Source organism: Alligator mississippiensis, chromosome 2, assembly GCF_030867095.1.
Source record: "Alligator mississippiensis isolate rAllMis1 chromosome 2, rAllMis1, whole genome shotgun sequence".
Lineage (NCBI taxonomy): Eukaryota > Metazoa > Chordata > Crocodylia > Alligatoridae > Alligator > Alligator mississippiensis.
In genome coordinates, this window is record NC_081825.1 from 182,562,781 (window position 1) to 182,579,359 (window position 16,579).

General features: G+C 49.2%; 1 protein-coding gene across 3 annotated transcripts in view; it reads right to left on the reverse strand.

The window, feature by feature from the left end:
* The window catches only part of HRAS (HRas proto-oncogene, GTPase), a 103,839-nt gene that overhangs the window by 25,096 nt on the left and 62,164 nt on the right, over positions 1-16,579 (reverse strand). For 2 of the 3 annotated variants that reach the window (XM_019485185.2, XM_006263415.4), the window contains one exon: positions 8,020-8,173. In XM_019485185.2, the coding sequence (XP_019340730.1) occupies positions 8,020-8,130 (111 nt within the window). In that variant the 5' untranslated portion in view covers positions 8,131-8,173. Of the gene's footprint in view, positions 1-8,019; positions 8,174-9,465; positions 9,624-16,579 lie in introns of those variants that run through there. The other variant, XM_014604241.3, reaches the window with a different exon arrangement.

Sequence of the window (16,579 nt, forward strand, 5' to 3'; positions counted from 1 at the left end):
CTCTCCTAAACCTGGAGCTGCAGCCTGTTTCTTGATCTCCCAGCAACTCCACTCCAGCACAGCAACTGCAAGAAAGAGGCTTGTTGGGCTTGCTTGAAAGGGCCTTGCGCAGCGAGTTTCATCTACAGCAGCAGACTTGTGATGAGGAAAAAGAGAGGCAGTTGACCCATAGGAAAGTAGCTGAAGACTCCTCAGTCAGGAATCCCCACCAGATCACAGGTTCATCTAGTCCAGGATACTGCCTCCAGTTGCTGCTTATGCCCAGTTATTCAGAGGAACACTGAAAAAAATACCCCATAATAATGCTAGCTAAAGGCCACGGGGAGACATTACACATTCACAGCACTACAGAAGTTGAGGGGGCAGATGTGCACACCCCTTGTAGAGCTACAAAAATGTTCCTGGATGAAACAGAAACTTCTCTGTAGCGCTACGTTCTGCAGTGTCATGTGGAATGAATGAACCACAGAGCTACAGGGTGGTCTCTCAGTCCTCCAGCATCCCATAGTGCTCCACTCACCCACTCCCCCTCCAAGGGGGGAAGAGAGGGAGAATGGAGTGGACAGTTAGTGAGCATGCCCAGATCTCACTGGGGCTGGGGCATGGGGAACCGAGCTGCAGCCTCCCTGTGCCCCTAACAGGGACTGTTGCAGGTTCCATGAGAGCCCGCCACTCCCAGGCCAGGCTGTCAGTAAGTGCGAGACAGTCACCAGGCTTGCATACAGGGAGAAGAGCTGCAGCCCATTCCAGACTGGAGGTTGCTTTTCTGCTCATCCTGGGCAAGCCCAGCCCCAGTCCCACCACTCGCAACCAACCTGGTCAAGGGTGGGGAGTAGACAGCAGCTATTTCCCATATCCCACCGGGGCGGCAGGCTGGCATGACTGGGCTCCCTGACCGGCTCCCTTTTCCCAGTTGGTGGAAAGAAGGGGTATGAATCAAAGCAGCAGAGTCAAACAACCCCTGTTACCCCCTGGCTGGAGAACAGGTCTCTGAACACCTTTGCAGGAACTCTGTAGCTCTCCACCTGGAAGAATGGGAGGTGCCCGCACTAGGGGTGCATGGACAGAGATTTGGGGGGCCAATACCAATAGCCGATTTTTAAGGAAGCATATCAGCCGATACCAATCCGATTCCTGATACAGCTGTGTGCAGCTGATAAGTTTGTTGTGCTGGGGGCGGGGAGCAGGGAGGCGGAAGGAGGGATCAGGATTATGGGGGGGTTCAGCCACCCCAAATTTTGCTGTAGTCCTCCCTTAGCCCTCTCCCAGCACCACCGCTGCCCACCTCGAGCACAGCCCCCACATGCCAGAAGCGCAGCTCCAAGCGTGGCCCCCATGCACCACAAAGAGCCCAGCACAGCCCCAGCCTGCAGCTGCAGGCTCCCCCCCACCCCCCACAGATCCAAGGCACTTGCCCCCGCTTCCATGCCCTCCCGAGGTGCATGCAGCAGTGAGAGCCAGCCCTCGGACAAGCCATGGCTCTGTCCCACACCCCACCCCGCCTCACCTGATCACCCCTGCCCCACTCCCTCCCTCACCACAGGGGCCTTGATCTGCTCCCCCATGCCCCTTCCCTCCACCGTCCCCTTCCACCACAAGAGACTTAACAGCTGCAGCTGCCGGGCGGTGCTCCTCGCCACCTATGTGCTACACTATGGCTGTGCACATGCATGGGCATTTATCAGCCAAATTATCAGCCACATCAGGCCAATTTCTGATATAATTAATTTTCTTTATATTGGTGCCAATCTGATATTGGACTGATGTATTGGTGCACCTCTAGACCACACCTCTGTAAACCTCTTGTAGTGCTGTATTTCTGTAGCGTTTTGAAGTGCGGTGGCACTTGTAGCACAACAAATGCACGCCAGTTCACAGCCGGAGATGGGCATTGTGCTTTATTTTGGAGAGTGGAGGTTGCTACTGAAAGGGGATTCCTTCCCAACACCCACAGGTTCATGCCCTGAAGCCAGCCAGCCCTCTTCTCTCAGCCTGCTGGATGACAAATGATCATTGTCAGTCATGAAATCATCCAGCTCTTTCTGAAAACCTGCCATTGTATGTAGCCTAATTTTAGCCCAGGCAGCGAATAATGCAGGTTGAATGCAGCAATTCTTCATGGAGAGCTCTGTTGCTACCTTTTGTCCTCCAGGCTCCCCCCCAGCCTGTGTATCAGCCGTTTGTGTCATACTCATTTAACCTCGGTCACATCAGCTGCGTGTGCACCCAACGCAGCGGTCTTCCTACCCCACAGCATAACCACACTTCAGCTGTGTTTGCATTTTCATTCCTCCCACTCTGCCTCCCTGTTTGTAGCAGTGCATTCTGGGAGGCAGGCACAGGGCAGTGGTTCAAAGGTCATGCACACAGACCACAAAGCAAGGCATCTTGAGGATTTCTTACTGCACAGAGAGGTGGGGCAGGGGGCAGGGGAGGAAGAAGGTCAGACCCACCCCATTACACAGATGGTTAGCAGTCCTGTCCGCACCGCAAGACAGCTATTTCCAGGCTGCAAGGGGCCCTGGCAAGAATGACACAGGACCGCAATCCTCAAGTGCCACATGGAAGAAACAAGCAACTCTGTTTACAGGCTCCCCACCATGCAATCCGAACAGGCCTCCGGGGACTGAAACTGGTTCCAATGTCAAAGGGAGTCTGAAGAATCTGGCTCCTTTAGGAACCTGGGGCAGTTGAGGGCAAACCCAGGACAGCAAGGCAGGAAACAAGCACCTGGCATTTGCACGCTATAGCTGCATTTTGCGTTTCCTGAGGTTCTAGGAGGGGGACTATCTTTAGCAGCTTGTAAGCCTCTCATCCTCCCACCTTCTCATGACAACATCCCCATCCCCTCAAACACCCCGCACATCCCTTTGCAGCACAAAGCTCCTGTTCCTCGGGGATGATAAAGCAGCAAATCAGATGCTCGAGCTGACATATAAATAAGTCCCAGCTGTGGATGCCTAAACGGTTTTCTGCCGGTGGCTCACCACCCCCATCACCATCAGCCACCACTGCCAGGAGTCAGGAACACATGGCTGTGATGCAGCAGTCCCTCTGGCTCTCCCTCAGGCTATGCTAGTCCTGGCAGAGCTGTGCAAATCAGTCACACAGAAACCCAAGAGGACCAGGGGAAAACATGGAGAGAACCCTGCGGAGGGCACGTTCCCATGGGGCAAGAGAGGTGGCTGCTCTGCCTAGTGCGAGGTAACCAGGCAGGCTGGGAGCTCAGGCTCACAGCCCCTCACTCAATTCCCTTTCAACAGACACCACTCCTCAGATACATAGGGTAAGAGGCCTGTCTCCCCACCACCCCAGGCAGCTCCTTTCCCAGTGCACCATCAAATATTTGTGGCTCCTTTATGAACACAGCCTGCATTAAATTCATCTTCAACAACTTCAGCAGTAGCAGGGTCAAAGCTTCTACACCATATCAGCATATTTATGTTATACCTTATATGGGGGTATTGAGCTTGCTGGACCCTGCAGGCCGGATCCAGACCGTGGGGCTTCTCACAGGCTGGAACTGGACCTCAGGGCCTCCTGCAGGCTGGATTACCTATGAGCGGTGGCAATAGCATTAAGTCCCACCGCTGCTGGAGCCACTGTTTCAGCACAGCTCTGGAACCAAGCGAGTTAACAGCACTGCCCCTCACTGTCCCTTTCCCCTTGCTGTCAGTTTTAGTCACTGGGGGGCAACTAAAAACCCCAATTTTGGCAGCAAGTAAGGTGCAGGAGAGTGGGGTGGAGAGCAGTGTTAACTCCCTGGTTTCTAGAGCTGTGCTAAAGCAGCAGCAATTACTGCTGCCACTGCAGAGCTCCAGCAGCCGTGGTTACCAGTGTTGTGGGCTATATCCAGCCCACAAGAAGTCCTGTGGACCGGATGACCCACCCATGCAGACTGGGTCAAGCCCATGAGCCATATGTTTGACAGCCCTACCCTATACACTACAACACTGCCTTCCATTTTGCTAGCAGCTAAATAGCAAGAGTCAAGCTCCTGGGTATTAACCAAAGGGCCTTAATCAAAAGAGCATAATAAGAGTTTGTGGGGCACGTCTAAGTCCTCAGCAGATACCTGAGCACATCCTAAATCCCCACTAAATTAGAGCACAATTGACAGAGGCCTTGGACTGAAAGAGAAGGAGGGAAGGCTTGAGGGTCGCTGGCAAAGCTATAAGTGGCCTTACGACAGGGAGAGCAGGGGGTTGGTTGCCAGTCATGGCAGGTTGCACTGGCAGAACTGTGAGGATGCCCAGGATTGGAATAGGAGAAGCAGCTGCAGATGGGGAGTGAGGTGCATGGAGGGCTGCGGCCTGGCAGGGCAGGAATGAGGCCATGTGCAGACACAAGAGCAAGGAACCCGGCACCTTACCACCCTGCTTCCCCCATTCAAAGGCAGAACGGAATAGTTTAACTCTCAGAGAAGAAAAATGGAAAACTGGCTTGGGAGATATCCAAACAGATATCTTTCGCTGAAAGGAGAACCCCTTTTACCAGAGCAGTGAAAGCCTCGATGGTGCAGTGGTTCCGGTGAGGGAAGGAAGTTGAAGAGGACACAGCAGGATGACATGGGAAGAACCTCTGGGAGGGGTGGTTTGCCCTGTGTGCAGTGGACAAGGAAAGGGCAAGTGCCTCAGAAGTCCCAGGAAGCAGAGAGAGTGAGAAATAGAGGCAGCAGCCTGATGGAGCAGAGGGCGTTCAGTTAAGTGCTGCATGGGATTCACACTCCCAGCAGTGTTTACATGGTGAAGATGCCCTATGGCACAGTGCAAAGTAGGGGTGGGCAAAATGCGGCCTGTGGGCCAGATGCGGCCCACCAGGCCATTCTATCCAGCCCGTGGGGCCCCTAAAAAATTGAGAAAATGTATATTTATCTGCCCCTGGCTGCCTGTCATGTGGCCCTCGATGGCTTGCCAAAACTCAGTAAGTGGCCATCTGCCCGAAATAATTGCCCATCTCTGATGTAAGGGCACAAAAGGAACCAGCCCTGGAGGCCTGGCTGTGAAGCCAGATGGTCAAAGTACTCTCTCTGCATATTATCAGGGAAAAGGAGGGGAGAGCCATTTCCACCATGGAGGGAGGAGGATGGGGGGGAAGCAGAGCTCTGCCCAGCACCTTTACTCTCTGGCCCAGAGCACAGGAGATCTCCCTTTCCCGCTGGGGCAGTGCTTTCTCAATTCGGGCACTTTCCTGGAAAATGACCTGGAGTAGATTTCTAAGAAAACGCAAGAGCTTCTGGAGCAATGGTCCCGCCCCAGAGGCAGGATGCGAAATTCTGCTGTATGGAGAACTGCACAGGAAGGCAGAACGCCACAGCACGGACTTGCCGAGTCACCTTCTCCTTCAAAAGGATTTCAGCAAGTGGGAGGGGCAGGGAAAAAGAAACTCTTGGTGTATGTGGCAGTGCAGGACAAATATTTTTTCAAGCAAATAATTCATCTGCACAAAAAAAAAAAAAAAGAAATTGACCATCTGGGTTGATCCGAATCATTTGCACCAAATGCAGTAAATATAGCCGAAGTCACACAAGTAGTTGGGGGCGGGTTCAGGTTCAAGGCTGGAATTCAGGTGATCCAGCTTCAATTTGCAGCTCTGCCACAGACCCCCTGTGTGACCAAGCTAATCGATCTGCCTCAGTTCCCCCACTGTAAAATCTTTAATTGTCTTCCCCATCTCCCACCCCCTGCCTATTTTGATATAAGTTCTACTCTGTTATAAGTTCTTTCAGACAGGGGCCCTACAGACGATACCTACCACAAAGATTTCTATCTGGGCTCTTTAGACATTACAAAACGATAATGGTGCTAGCAACCGTTGTGTTTGAATACATCTGTTAGCAGGGTTCCAGTACAGTTTCCTTGAGTAGCACAGATAGGAGGACTTTGTCTGAAAAGAATGATACAAAGCTGTGTTATAGCTGTGTTATGGATTCCCAGGGTAATCTGGCTATTGTTAGCACAGTTTTAGCCACAGCATGGATGGGATATAAAGTTATATAAAACTCTCTGGTTACACTGCTGGCACCCAGCAGCACTTCATCACTAGTGGAGGTATCATTATCACTGCTAGTACTATCAGCCTGCAATGGTGGCAGCAACAGAGAAAGAAGGATGGATTTAAAGCAAGAGGGAATGGCTAACAATTTAAATTTCTATGGCAGAAATTAGGACTCCCAAGTTTGAAAACCATGACCAAGCTACCTTAAGGAAGACCCAACCATTGGCTGCTTCTTGAGGCAGGGTACTGAGCGAACTGCGCTAAGTGATACAACTTGCCCTTTGTCATTCTCCTTAATTGGACCATACATGAAAGCCGGCCTTACACACCAGCCCTTTTTCTATCTTATGCTGAATGCATGGTATCTTTTTGCTCTGCGAGAGTGTAAAAGCACCAAGTCCCAAAAGGCAGTAACAATCTACTGGGGAAGAGAAAAAGGAACACTGGCTTTAGCCTAAATATAGCCTCAAGTCATTTTACAGAGTATGCAAATCCTTAGAAACAAAGTTAAATACCCACTTTTCCTCACTATTGCAAAAAGAACTCAGTTATTTAAAATATAGACAGCCTGAAGCAAGTAGGATAGTTCCCTACTCCTTGAAGGATGAATTGCTACTTGGAAGCAAAGCAGTTCTATTCTGGTCAGGATCTCCCAAAGCCCCATCACACAGCATCACTCCAAGACCCTTGAAAGGGTTAGAATCATAGAAAAGCAGGGCTGGAAGAGACCTCCAGAAGTCCTCTAGTCCAGCCCCTTTGCCTGAGGGGCAGGATCATCCCTATCCAAACCATCCTCTACAAATCCATAATCTAACCTCTTAGTTAAACTACTGTCAAAACGCTTACACAACACAAGACAATACCCTAACCTGCCACAGGAAAAGCAGGGGAACCACAGCAGCCAGCATCCTCCTTCTCTAAAAAGGTTAATCACTTTGTGCATATAAACAGAATTCGAAGACAACACCACTGTAACAAGCTCCTGTACAGGGCTTGCCATCCATGTATCCCAAAGCACTTTTGAAATGTGGTCAAGTACTGTATTTACTCAAATACACAATGAATGCCTCCCCCCCCCATCCCCACCCCCAGCTGGCATAGGGAAAAAAAGCCCCTCGCCTTATAATCACATGCAAGAAAATCTTGCTAATGACACTGTCTATATTAAACTGCTGCCAAAAGCAACGTGTGCTCAGCAACGGAAACTGACTATGAAGTTGATTAAATGCAGCCAACACTGAACATGCCTATAAAACACATGGCCTACAATGCGCAAACATGCTGATGGGAACTTTATTTATTTGAACTTTTTCAAGGCCAAATCCATTCCAAATTCAATTGGGTAAAGCCCAACAGTCAAGTTCCAAAATTTGACTGAGCAAAGCTCAGTTGTCAAGTTTGTGTGGCTCTACCACCAAGCAAGTATCCTCCCTCCCAGACCCATCAGTCTGAGGCTTTGGATGCTCCCCAAGTTCAGGCAGGTACCCTACATGCAAGTCCAAGGCCCAGAGGCCTTGGGGTTCTTCTCTGTCAGCAACCCCCAGATATGCACATGACCTCATACAGTACAGCTGCACTTTCAGAAAGAGAGCACACATACTGGAAGCACGTGCACACGTACACACACACACACACACACACTGGAAGCATATGCACACACACGTGCATGTATTGGAAGCATGCATGTACACACATATGGACACAGGCCATCTCCTATGGCCAAAGTGTGGATTTTCAACACAGGGGTCTGCCATACTCCTCCCATACTGCTAGTAGGAGAGGTGCCCCAGCTAGATGGAAAAGTCCCATAGAAAGCCCCATTAGGAAAAACATAGAGAATTACAGGGCTAGAGCCATCAAGGGAGTGGGAGTTGTCTTTGGCTGGGGCTGTCAGATTTAAGCTCTCTCCACCTTCATTTACAGCTAAACAAACAGCCCCTGGAAAGGGCAGCCAAGTTAAAAAGGTAGAAAGCAAACATGAACACAAACTCAATCCTCTCTCAGGGTTGGCATGTTGCTCACCTCTATTGTGGGGTCATATTCATCAACAAAATGGTTCTGAATGAGCTGTATTGTCAAAGCGCTCTTCCCAACGCCACCTGCTCCAACCACCACCAGCTTATACTCAGTCATTTTCTGACTGACCCCTGCTGAGGGACTCCAGTAGCACCACCACCTGCAAGGAAAGATGGGTAAAAAAGACACCATCAGTGTTAAGTTAATGCTTTTCTTGTCATCATCCTGGCCACAGAAGCATGGAAGAGTGAAAACCACCAGTAAACATGGCAATGTCTGTTATTAGAAGGAACGAGACTCATAACCTCATAAAACAGATATCAAACTCCCAGGCAGCTACTCTTGATTTATATTGTTTGTATTTCACCAGCAGAGATTGGAGTCTTTGTGCACTAGACACCATACAAACATATAAGAAGAGACTATCTACTTGTCTGCAAGACAAAAAGCCAAGCTAATTAAGAGGTGAATCAATCTAGCCAAGGATATGCAACAAGTCAGTGGCAGAGCAAGGAAAAAGGCCCTTGCTTCCAATCTCCCAGTCCAGGGCCATACAGCCTCTGATTTTAAAGCAACTCAAAATATGCGATTCAGTCCACTTCCACAGGCAGTGGAATGTGTGACATTTCTAAACGCCAATCCATTGCGCTCAGAAATTCTCAGATTTCTGGAAGTTTAAGATAGAGCAAGGTAAACCTCCCTTTGCAAGAAGGGGGAAATATAACCACAAGGGATCCATAAGACCAAATTCATCTTTGTTATAAGGTGGCTCACATCAAAAGGAAATAACTCTAGAATGACTTCTAGCTCATACATGGCACCAGTGCTATTCCACTGTCTACATACATACACCCTTGGGACAACACCAGATTATGAAAAACAAAAGACTGCCCAAAGAGGTCAACGACTTTTTCCCCCATGATTCTGAACACATACAGGAGGAAAAGCACCTCCATTATCTACACACTATTGCAGCTTATAAGTTTCTCTTGCTGCACTGGCCACTAGAGGCCTTGCTGGAAAGGAAACAGCAGACATCTATTGTGCCTTTGCACAATCACACACTCTTCCCCAACCTCCCCAGTCCCATCTCCTCCACGTTCCTGAGGTGGAGAGAGCAGTGCAGAAAAGTTAACACATTCTCCTGAGCAATTCAGAAGTGTGCACTATGGAGGATGACACACTGCTCTCCTTGGTTGCTGCCAGCTTGACTTAGCCCTCGCAAGAGGAGCTAGCTGAGGATGCCTTACGGCACTTCTGGGAAGCAACGCTTCTACAGAAACCTGCTTTGCTGTCACCAGCAACAAGTGGGGATTTCCCTCCCTTGCTTTTATTTCTGCCCTGGATTCCCTGCAAAAAAGGAACTTTGACACACATTTACAGGAAAAAGGGAACAAAAAAAGAAAGAAAGAGAGAGATTACGAAACCATGGAGGTTTAAATTGAAACCCACCCTCATCGGACTGCAGAGTCAACCCTGGGTCAGATACCAGCTCCCAGCTGTAACACCGAGCTCTGGAGAAGTTGATCCCCAGACAATGGCGAAGTGGCCTGAAGTGCTGAGCTAAGCTCGGCTGTCCGGGCAGCTCCCTGTCCCAGCCTCCCCGTCTGCACAGAAGCAGCCTGCTCTCCCAAAGGGAGAAACTCACACTTCCTTGTTTGTCTGAGAGTGAACTTAGCACTCCTGGAGAGGAGCCAGAGAGCAACCACCCAGGCACCTCACAGACCAGCTGCTCCCTCCTTCCCGTGCAACTCCTCAGCTCTGCCAGTGCCTTACAGACTACTGTAATGGGTGACCTTGGAGTCCCAACTCTGCCCTGGCTGCTACACCTGAGAGCCCCCAAGGCACCAGGAGAGCCACAATCCACTGGATCAAGCCCCAGGGGGGTTAAATATCCAGGGGCTGGAGGTCTGATTGTGCTCTCATGCCCTCTGCCTCTGGAATTCATTACCCAAGCTGGCCTGCAGCCAGTCTCTTAGCTGCAGGGCAGAGTGTCAGGCTTGTCCCTCTGCTCTGGCTTCGCTTCTGAGGGGGTGCAGTTAGGAAAAGTTGGGCCAGAGCTCATTTATAGTTGGACAGGGTCAGTGACATCCTGCACAGTGGATGGGCTCTTGTGAGCCTGTTGAGAGAAGTGCAGATTTTTATTTTTATTTTTTAAAAAGAGCCCTTTTATTCCAGGCCCTCCCCCTCTCCCTTCCACAGCTCTGCCAAGGGACCTCAGCACTGACTCACCACACCCTCCTGCTAATCCACTGCCTGCCCTCTCCCTCCCAGCTCTGCCAATGCACCTCACTGCTGATCTGTCAGGCCTGGGGCTGACCCAGCCTTCAGGCTTCCCTCCCACACCAACTTCAACATGCAGCTGCAATAACCAACACCTATTGCTGCTCTGCTCCTGCTCCCCACCTCCAGCTCTGCCAAGGGGAAAAATAAAAGCTGTGGCCTTTAGAAATGCTTAAAAGAGGGAGACATCACAAAATAAACTGGATTTAGTATCAAGTTAAGTCACTTGGGGGAGGAAGAAGGTTACTGCATTGACTCATTCATTTTTGCATTTAATGAAACTGCTGAAGAATTCCCTATTTATTGCAGAGTCCGGGGACTCAGCCGCAGAATCCACGTACTCCTTGGATCATGGCACCACGGCAATGACTCCAGAGCAGTTTTGCCAGCTCTCGTGACACTATTACCCATCTAAGTAATATTTAGTGCTTCTCGTAAAGAATAGGCACCTAGAGCCATGTGATTATGTGAAATGTTGCTTTGTTTGAAAAAAAAGAAAAAGGAAAAAAAGAAGCAAGTGCCTACCTCTCATGAATGCACAGAAAGGTTTGAAAAACAAAGCCCAGAAGGCAAATGTTAAAAATAAAATAAAAATCAATTTTAAAGAAAAAAAAAATCTTACAGTCTCCAAAGGGTTCACAAAGGTGCCACAGGGAAAGCTATAATCAGGACTATTGGCTACAAAAGCTTGAAAAGCCAATGGACTTTCAGGCACCAAGTATGTATTAGAAACACAGATGTACATGGAAAGCCTTTGCCACTGTAGTAATGTCTGCTAGGGGTGTTGTTTTAAAAAATGACTTGAGCCCTCACATAAAGGCAATTTTACAGAGAGCTTTTCCTGCTGGAGCCTATTTTGTTCACAGAGCTGATTTGAGTTTTACCAGCAAAAGCCACTGTGTGGCTGGTAAATGTGCATCTGCACTAGGTTTGTGGATATAGCCATACCTGTAAAACCACCCCAATAAGCATTCTAGGCCAAACGCCTGATGTCTTTCTGGACAAAGGATGCTGCAGTGGGAAGATCAGACAAAACACAACAAAGAATATACAGCCTGACCACCCAGCCCAGGGTGGGGAAAAGATTCAAATTGCGTGTGTCTTCTGTGCTGCTGGGGAAAGCTGTTAAGGGAATGGCCTGTCTTTTGCCTTATTTTCACACGCGATACTGTCCCTTTTCAGCTAAGCCTTGAGTCCCTTGGCGAGGCTTCCTGTGTTACTTCAGGAGAAACATTGCAGTAAGTTATGTTACTAATGCTTGCTCACTCAGGAGAAAACTCACTGCAGGTGACTGAGCAAGGCTATGTACAGAGAGGGCCAGAGTCTAAGCACAGAAGTGGGCTTGATGGTGCATCCCCTGCTCTCCTAGACAGTAGCAAGCGACCATGAAAGGATCAAGTTGACACACACACACACACACACACACACACACACACACAGATTTAAGATGGCAACCAAGATAGGAAAGCCCAGTGCCTGAAACAACTCTGTCAGCTGTCACTGGTATGGCCCCCTCTGGCAAGAAAGAGATCCCCAGTACCCGAGTATTGCTGCAGGTGGACATAACCATACCTACTGAGCAAGGAGATATCATTATGCAAGACAGCTGAGGGACTGCATGATGCACAGTAGGAGAGTTTGTAAAGGGCAAGGAATCCACTCTATCTACCAGGGTTTTTTAACAGTGCCCATCAACCTAGTGTCTGGAGACAAAGAAGAACCACATATAGTAGCCAATATGCATCCACAAACAAGTGGAAGTCGTACTGCTGTGGAGGTTATTCCTAACAGTGTTCTCTAGAGCAGGGTTGTCCAACTTGTGACCTACTGGCTGAGTGTAGCCCATGAAGTCCATAGACTCCTGCTTGGGCAGGACTCATTCCCCCCACCACTTCAACTGGTGCTGCCGCCAAGGTCTTTGGGCTCTTTCTCCTCTATCCCTGAGGCAGCATAGTTTGCTGCATAGCAAGGTGTAGTTGGGGAGAGGTTGCCCATGCAGCGTGCAGTCCCCAGCCACTCAAAAGTTAGACAGCCCTGCTCTCGAGAACCAGCACAATCCAGCACACAGGATTGTCCACTGATCTACACAGATGGAAGCTGCACTGCAGAAGGTGGCGGTGTTGATCGCAGTCACCACAACAGAACTAAAGAGAGCTGCAGGAGACAGACATGAGAGAAGCCAGTAAGATCACAGTGAGTGATGGAGCTGGAGACCACAAGACACTTGGATGCAATGGTTTAGGCATGGTGATCCTGCCTTGTCCAGGCAGCTGGACTCGATGACCTCCTGAGATCCCTTCCAGACCCTGTCCTACTCCAGCACATACCAGTCTTCTGCAAGGGCTGGGATGTCACAATAACAGAGCAGAGGCAGAACACTTCTGTGAGCAGAAATTGTCCCTCCTGGGTGTTCCCAAGCACAGACTGGAAAGAAACTAACAGGACAGGCTTTTAGGTTTCCTTGGACCTGCTATCATCCTTGCAACACTCTTGCACTTGACTTCAGTAGTGACCTGGCCCTTTTGGTGCCCATCCAACCCCAAACAAAGTAGTAGATACGTTTCATGGCAACCAGAGGACTCTGTCCACTAGCGAAGAACACACACGGACACACATACTCAGCCCCCAGAGCCAGGACAATTTTCACAGCCAGCTTTTTCCATTATTTCTGCTTCAGTTCTGGAAAACAGCCTTTTATGTGTTCCTGCCTGTCAGCCAAAGCCCTGTGGTAGCTGTCTAACAATGAGGCCCTTGTTACAGACAATACTCAACAGAGACACTGAGCTCTGCTATGCTGCGGAGGGCAATCAAGACTAAACCCATCCTTGTGTCCCCACCCTGCCAAGCAGGGACTATACATTTCACTTCTATGTCCTCACTAGAATCCATTTAGCATTGAACTAGCATTTCTCTGCTCCTCCCTGACCCAACTGGTAGCATGTCTAAGTAGGGGAAGACCATTTCTGGTCACCACCACCCACTGCCAGCTTCCACAGTCTTTTCAGTGACTGGCTAACAAAGCTCAGTTGCTGGCTGTTTCAGAGTTAGAGGGCTGCAGCATTTGAGATATAATACCAGGTATGTCTATAGGGACCAGCTGGGCTGCATGCTCAAGGTCACTGCAGAGGAAATTCAGTGACAAAAGCTATGACAAGAACTCCCTCTCCTGTGCTTAGCCCACACCACTGAAATCCGAGCTGGTTATCCCACTGCAGCTGAGCAATGCAGGGTCAGGAATGCAAGCACCAGCCTGGGGCTGGGGCTCAATCCAGAGATGGGAAAAATTAGAACTGTGTACACCCTGACTGGAGGGTGCATCTACTAAATCAGGGGTGCATCAGCCCTCTGTTATGGCAGGAGTTGGGTGACTAGGGGAGGTGGGTCCTCTGGCGGCCAAGTGGCAAAGCTGGAAATGCACTTCCACCAGCACTTCTGGTTTTGCAGCTGGTGCTTCCAGGGGGTGCATGGCCGATCTCAGGGGGTGCACATGCACCCGCATGCACGCCTTACATGTCGCCAATGGCAGGAGAGTTCTGAGGGACTGTGAAGAAGGTAGAAGAAAGCTCTATTCAAGAAGTTAAGAGGGTTTTTTCAGCTGGAGTTTCACTATCAGTGGAGAAATAGGATTCTCCATTGATTTTGCTGACCAGCTACATTTATGAAGCCTGTCATGTCTGCTGTAAATCAGCTCCCCTCTTTAGAGATATTCTAATATTCAGTCTACTTCACAGGAAGGCCTTTTACTGAAGAGATCATGCGAGTGGAAGAAACCACTGTCAAAAAGGACACACATGTTAACTTCAAAGCAAATGCCTACAGCAGACTCATTTGCAATAAATACCTGTAATCAACAGCAGTGCAATAAATTTGCAATAAATACCTGTAATCAATAGCAGTGTAGGCCCCATAGTGCTAACTGCTGTACACTCACTCACTCCTAAAAGGGTCCATGCACCAAAGAGCCTATGCTATAAGTACAAGAACTCTGCCAAAACAAATACCTGTAATCAAAGACGCTCTCACTTACTCTCTCCTAAAAAGGTCTACGCACCAAAGAGCCTATAGTTGAAGTAGAAGAGCTCTGCCTTTTCTCCCCATTTGTTCAGGAACATCATACCTACTGAATGTTGGTCCACCTGCCTATTCCCCGCTGTTTTAGTCTTTACTCTTTGTTCCACCATTACCAGCTTAGAGTCCCCAAGGTAAAGACAGAGAGGATGATACCACATCAGCCTTCCTCTCTGACACTGTAATTAAAGTACCCTGAGCATTTTCGTTACAAACATCACACTAAATCCTAAAGTAGTCCAAACGTTTGGAAAATCTGGCAAGGGAAGGAGAGGAATGGTACTGACAGTTAAACTCTTATTTGAAGGAGATGCTTAATCTATGATCAGACATCAAGGAGAAAAAAAGCCCTCTCTCCCCAGACTGTCCAGTTCAAACCTTTCTTCACAGTGGGCTGAGCAGAAGGTATGCTCAAGAATACCCTGAATAAATGAGTGTGATTCCACAGGTCAGATCCTGCTCTCTGCTGCATTCCATCTTCACAAAAGTAACTCAGTGCCACTGCTTCAAGCTCATATTATTGCAAGGGCAAAACCTGATTCTAAGTCAGTATCACGTGGCAAGTGAAACAACCGTGGTTCTCTAGAGTGATGCACTTTGTATCCCATATATGACAGAAGAAAGACAACTGACAGTTCACCTACACAGCTCTGGGCAGAACATGAGTGTTCTAGCAAACTGTATACGCTGTTCGGGACAGCAGTAGACAGCAATGGGAATTGGGTCCCACTTCCGACATTGCATGCAAAGAAAGGGTAGGCTATGAGTTAGGTGATGTACTGTGTTCACCAGTCCCAATTTCAGGGACGATGGCAATGGAACAGAGCCATCTCCCTGCAAAGGACTGAAAAATGGCTTCCTATTGGCATCCTGAAGGAAGAGGCTAAATGGCCATATCACAAGAGGAAGCTGGAGGCTGTCAAACTAAAGTCAGCTAGGCACAGGAGTGATATAGAGGGAGAAGCCACAGTGGGGCTGGGAGGGGATGGGGGGTGGATTTCCATGATGCCAATCCGATCTATTGATATTGCCAGGAACCTTGTGCTGTGCACTGAGTGGATTATTAAACAACATTTCATCCCTTCATAGCACATTTTAAAATTTCTCCAATAAACAAGTGGTTGCATTAAGGAAAAGTCACTTACTCTCATATTAAATCAGTCTCATTACACATGTTCCAAGGCTTCATCCATACACAAAGTTGTACCAGTATAACTAAAGTGTTATTTTTAAACCAATTCAGTTAATTCAGGCCAAAAGGCTATGTGCAGACTCTTTATTTCAGCTGAATCCAGTTGAATTCAGATTGATTCAACTTTACTTTAGCTTAATTTGGTCAACTAAAACCAAAAGAAAAAGCCATTTAAAGCAAAATAAGAGACTGCTTACCCAGGAGTTTGCACCCTTTGCGAATGTATGCAGGCACCTTCTAAAATCTCTCTTCCTTTACAATATGCATCATCATGGGAAGAATCAGGATTTTATAAAGAGGGCTGAAGAAGGAAGTGCTGTGGGGCAGGGGGTGGGGTGGAGTGGGGGTGGCTGCACCCTCCCCCCCCCAGCCCAGCTCTCCCTCTGCACCCTACCAGGAATGGGCATACTGCACCACTGGAGTAGCACCCAGAGACCGCTTCTGAAGTCCCCAGATCACAGAAGAATCTCACCCCACCCCCAGCTCTGAGCACTCCTGCCTTCTCCCCACCCCCTTGGTCAGAGCCACATCCCCTCCCCTTCTTTAAATGTTTTCCCTGCCTGCTGCTGTCACTACCCCAGCTACCCTGGGGGCAGGTAGAACTCCAGAGCTGCTCCTGTCCTGCTCCAACCAGGCTGCATGGATTACCAAGCTCAGCAAGGGACAATGGCAGCAGTGACAGCAGAAGTTCCCACTCCTTACTCCTGCTCCTGGACTGCCAGGGGAACACCAAGAGATTTCTCCTCCCTGGACAGGGCAGGGAGGGGAAACCTGCCCACTGCCACTGCTGTCCTGGGATGAGCCTGGCTCCCTGAACAGCCCAGCTGGCATGGGGCAGGGATAGCTCTGAAGCTCCCCCCAGCAGAAACAGCAGCCAGAGACAGCAGCAGACGGGGAAAGAGGGGAACAGGAAGGGAGGGGAAGAGCCACTGTGAATGGAGGGGAAGGGAAGGGATGAAATTCTAGCCTGCTCCAGGGTCTTAAAAAAAGTTCCCAGCTGCTGGTCTCATGACATGATCTGAA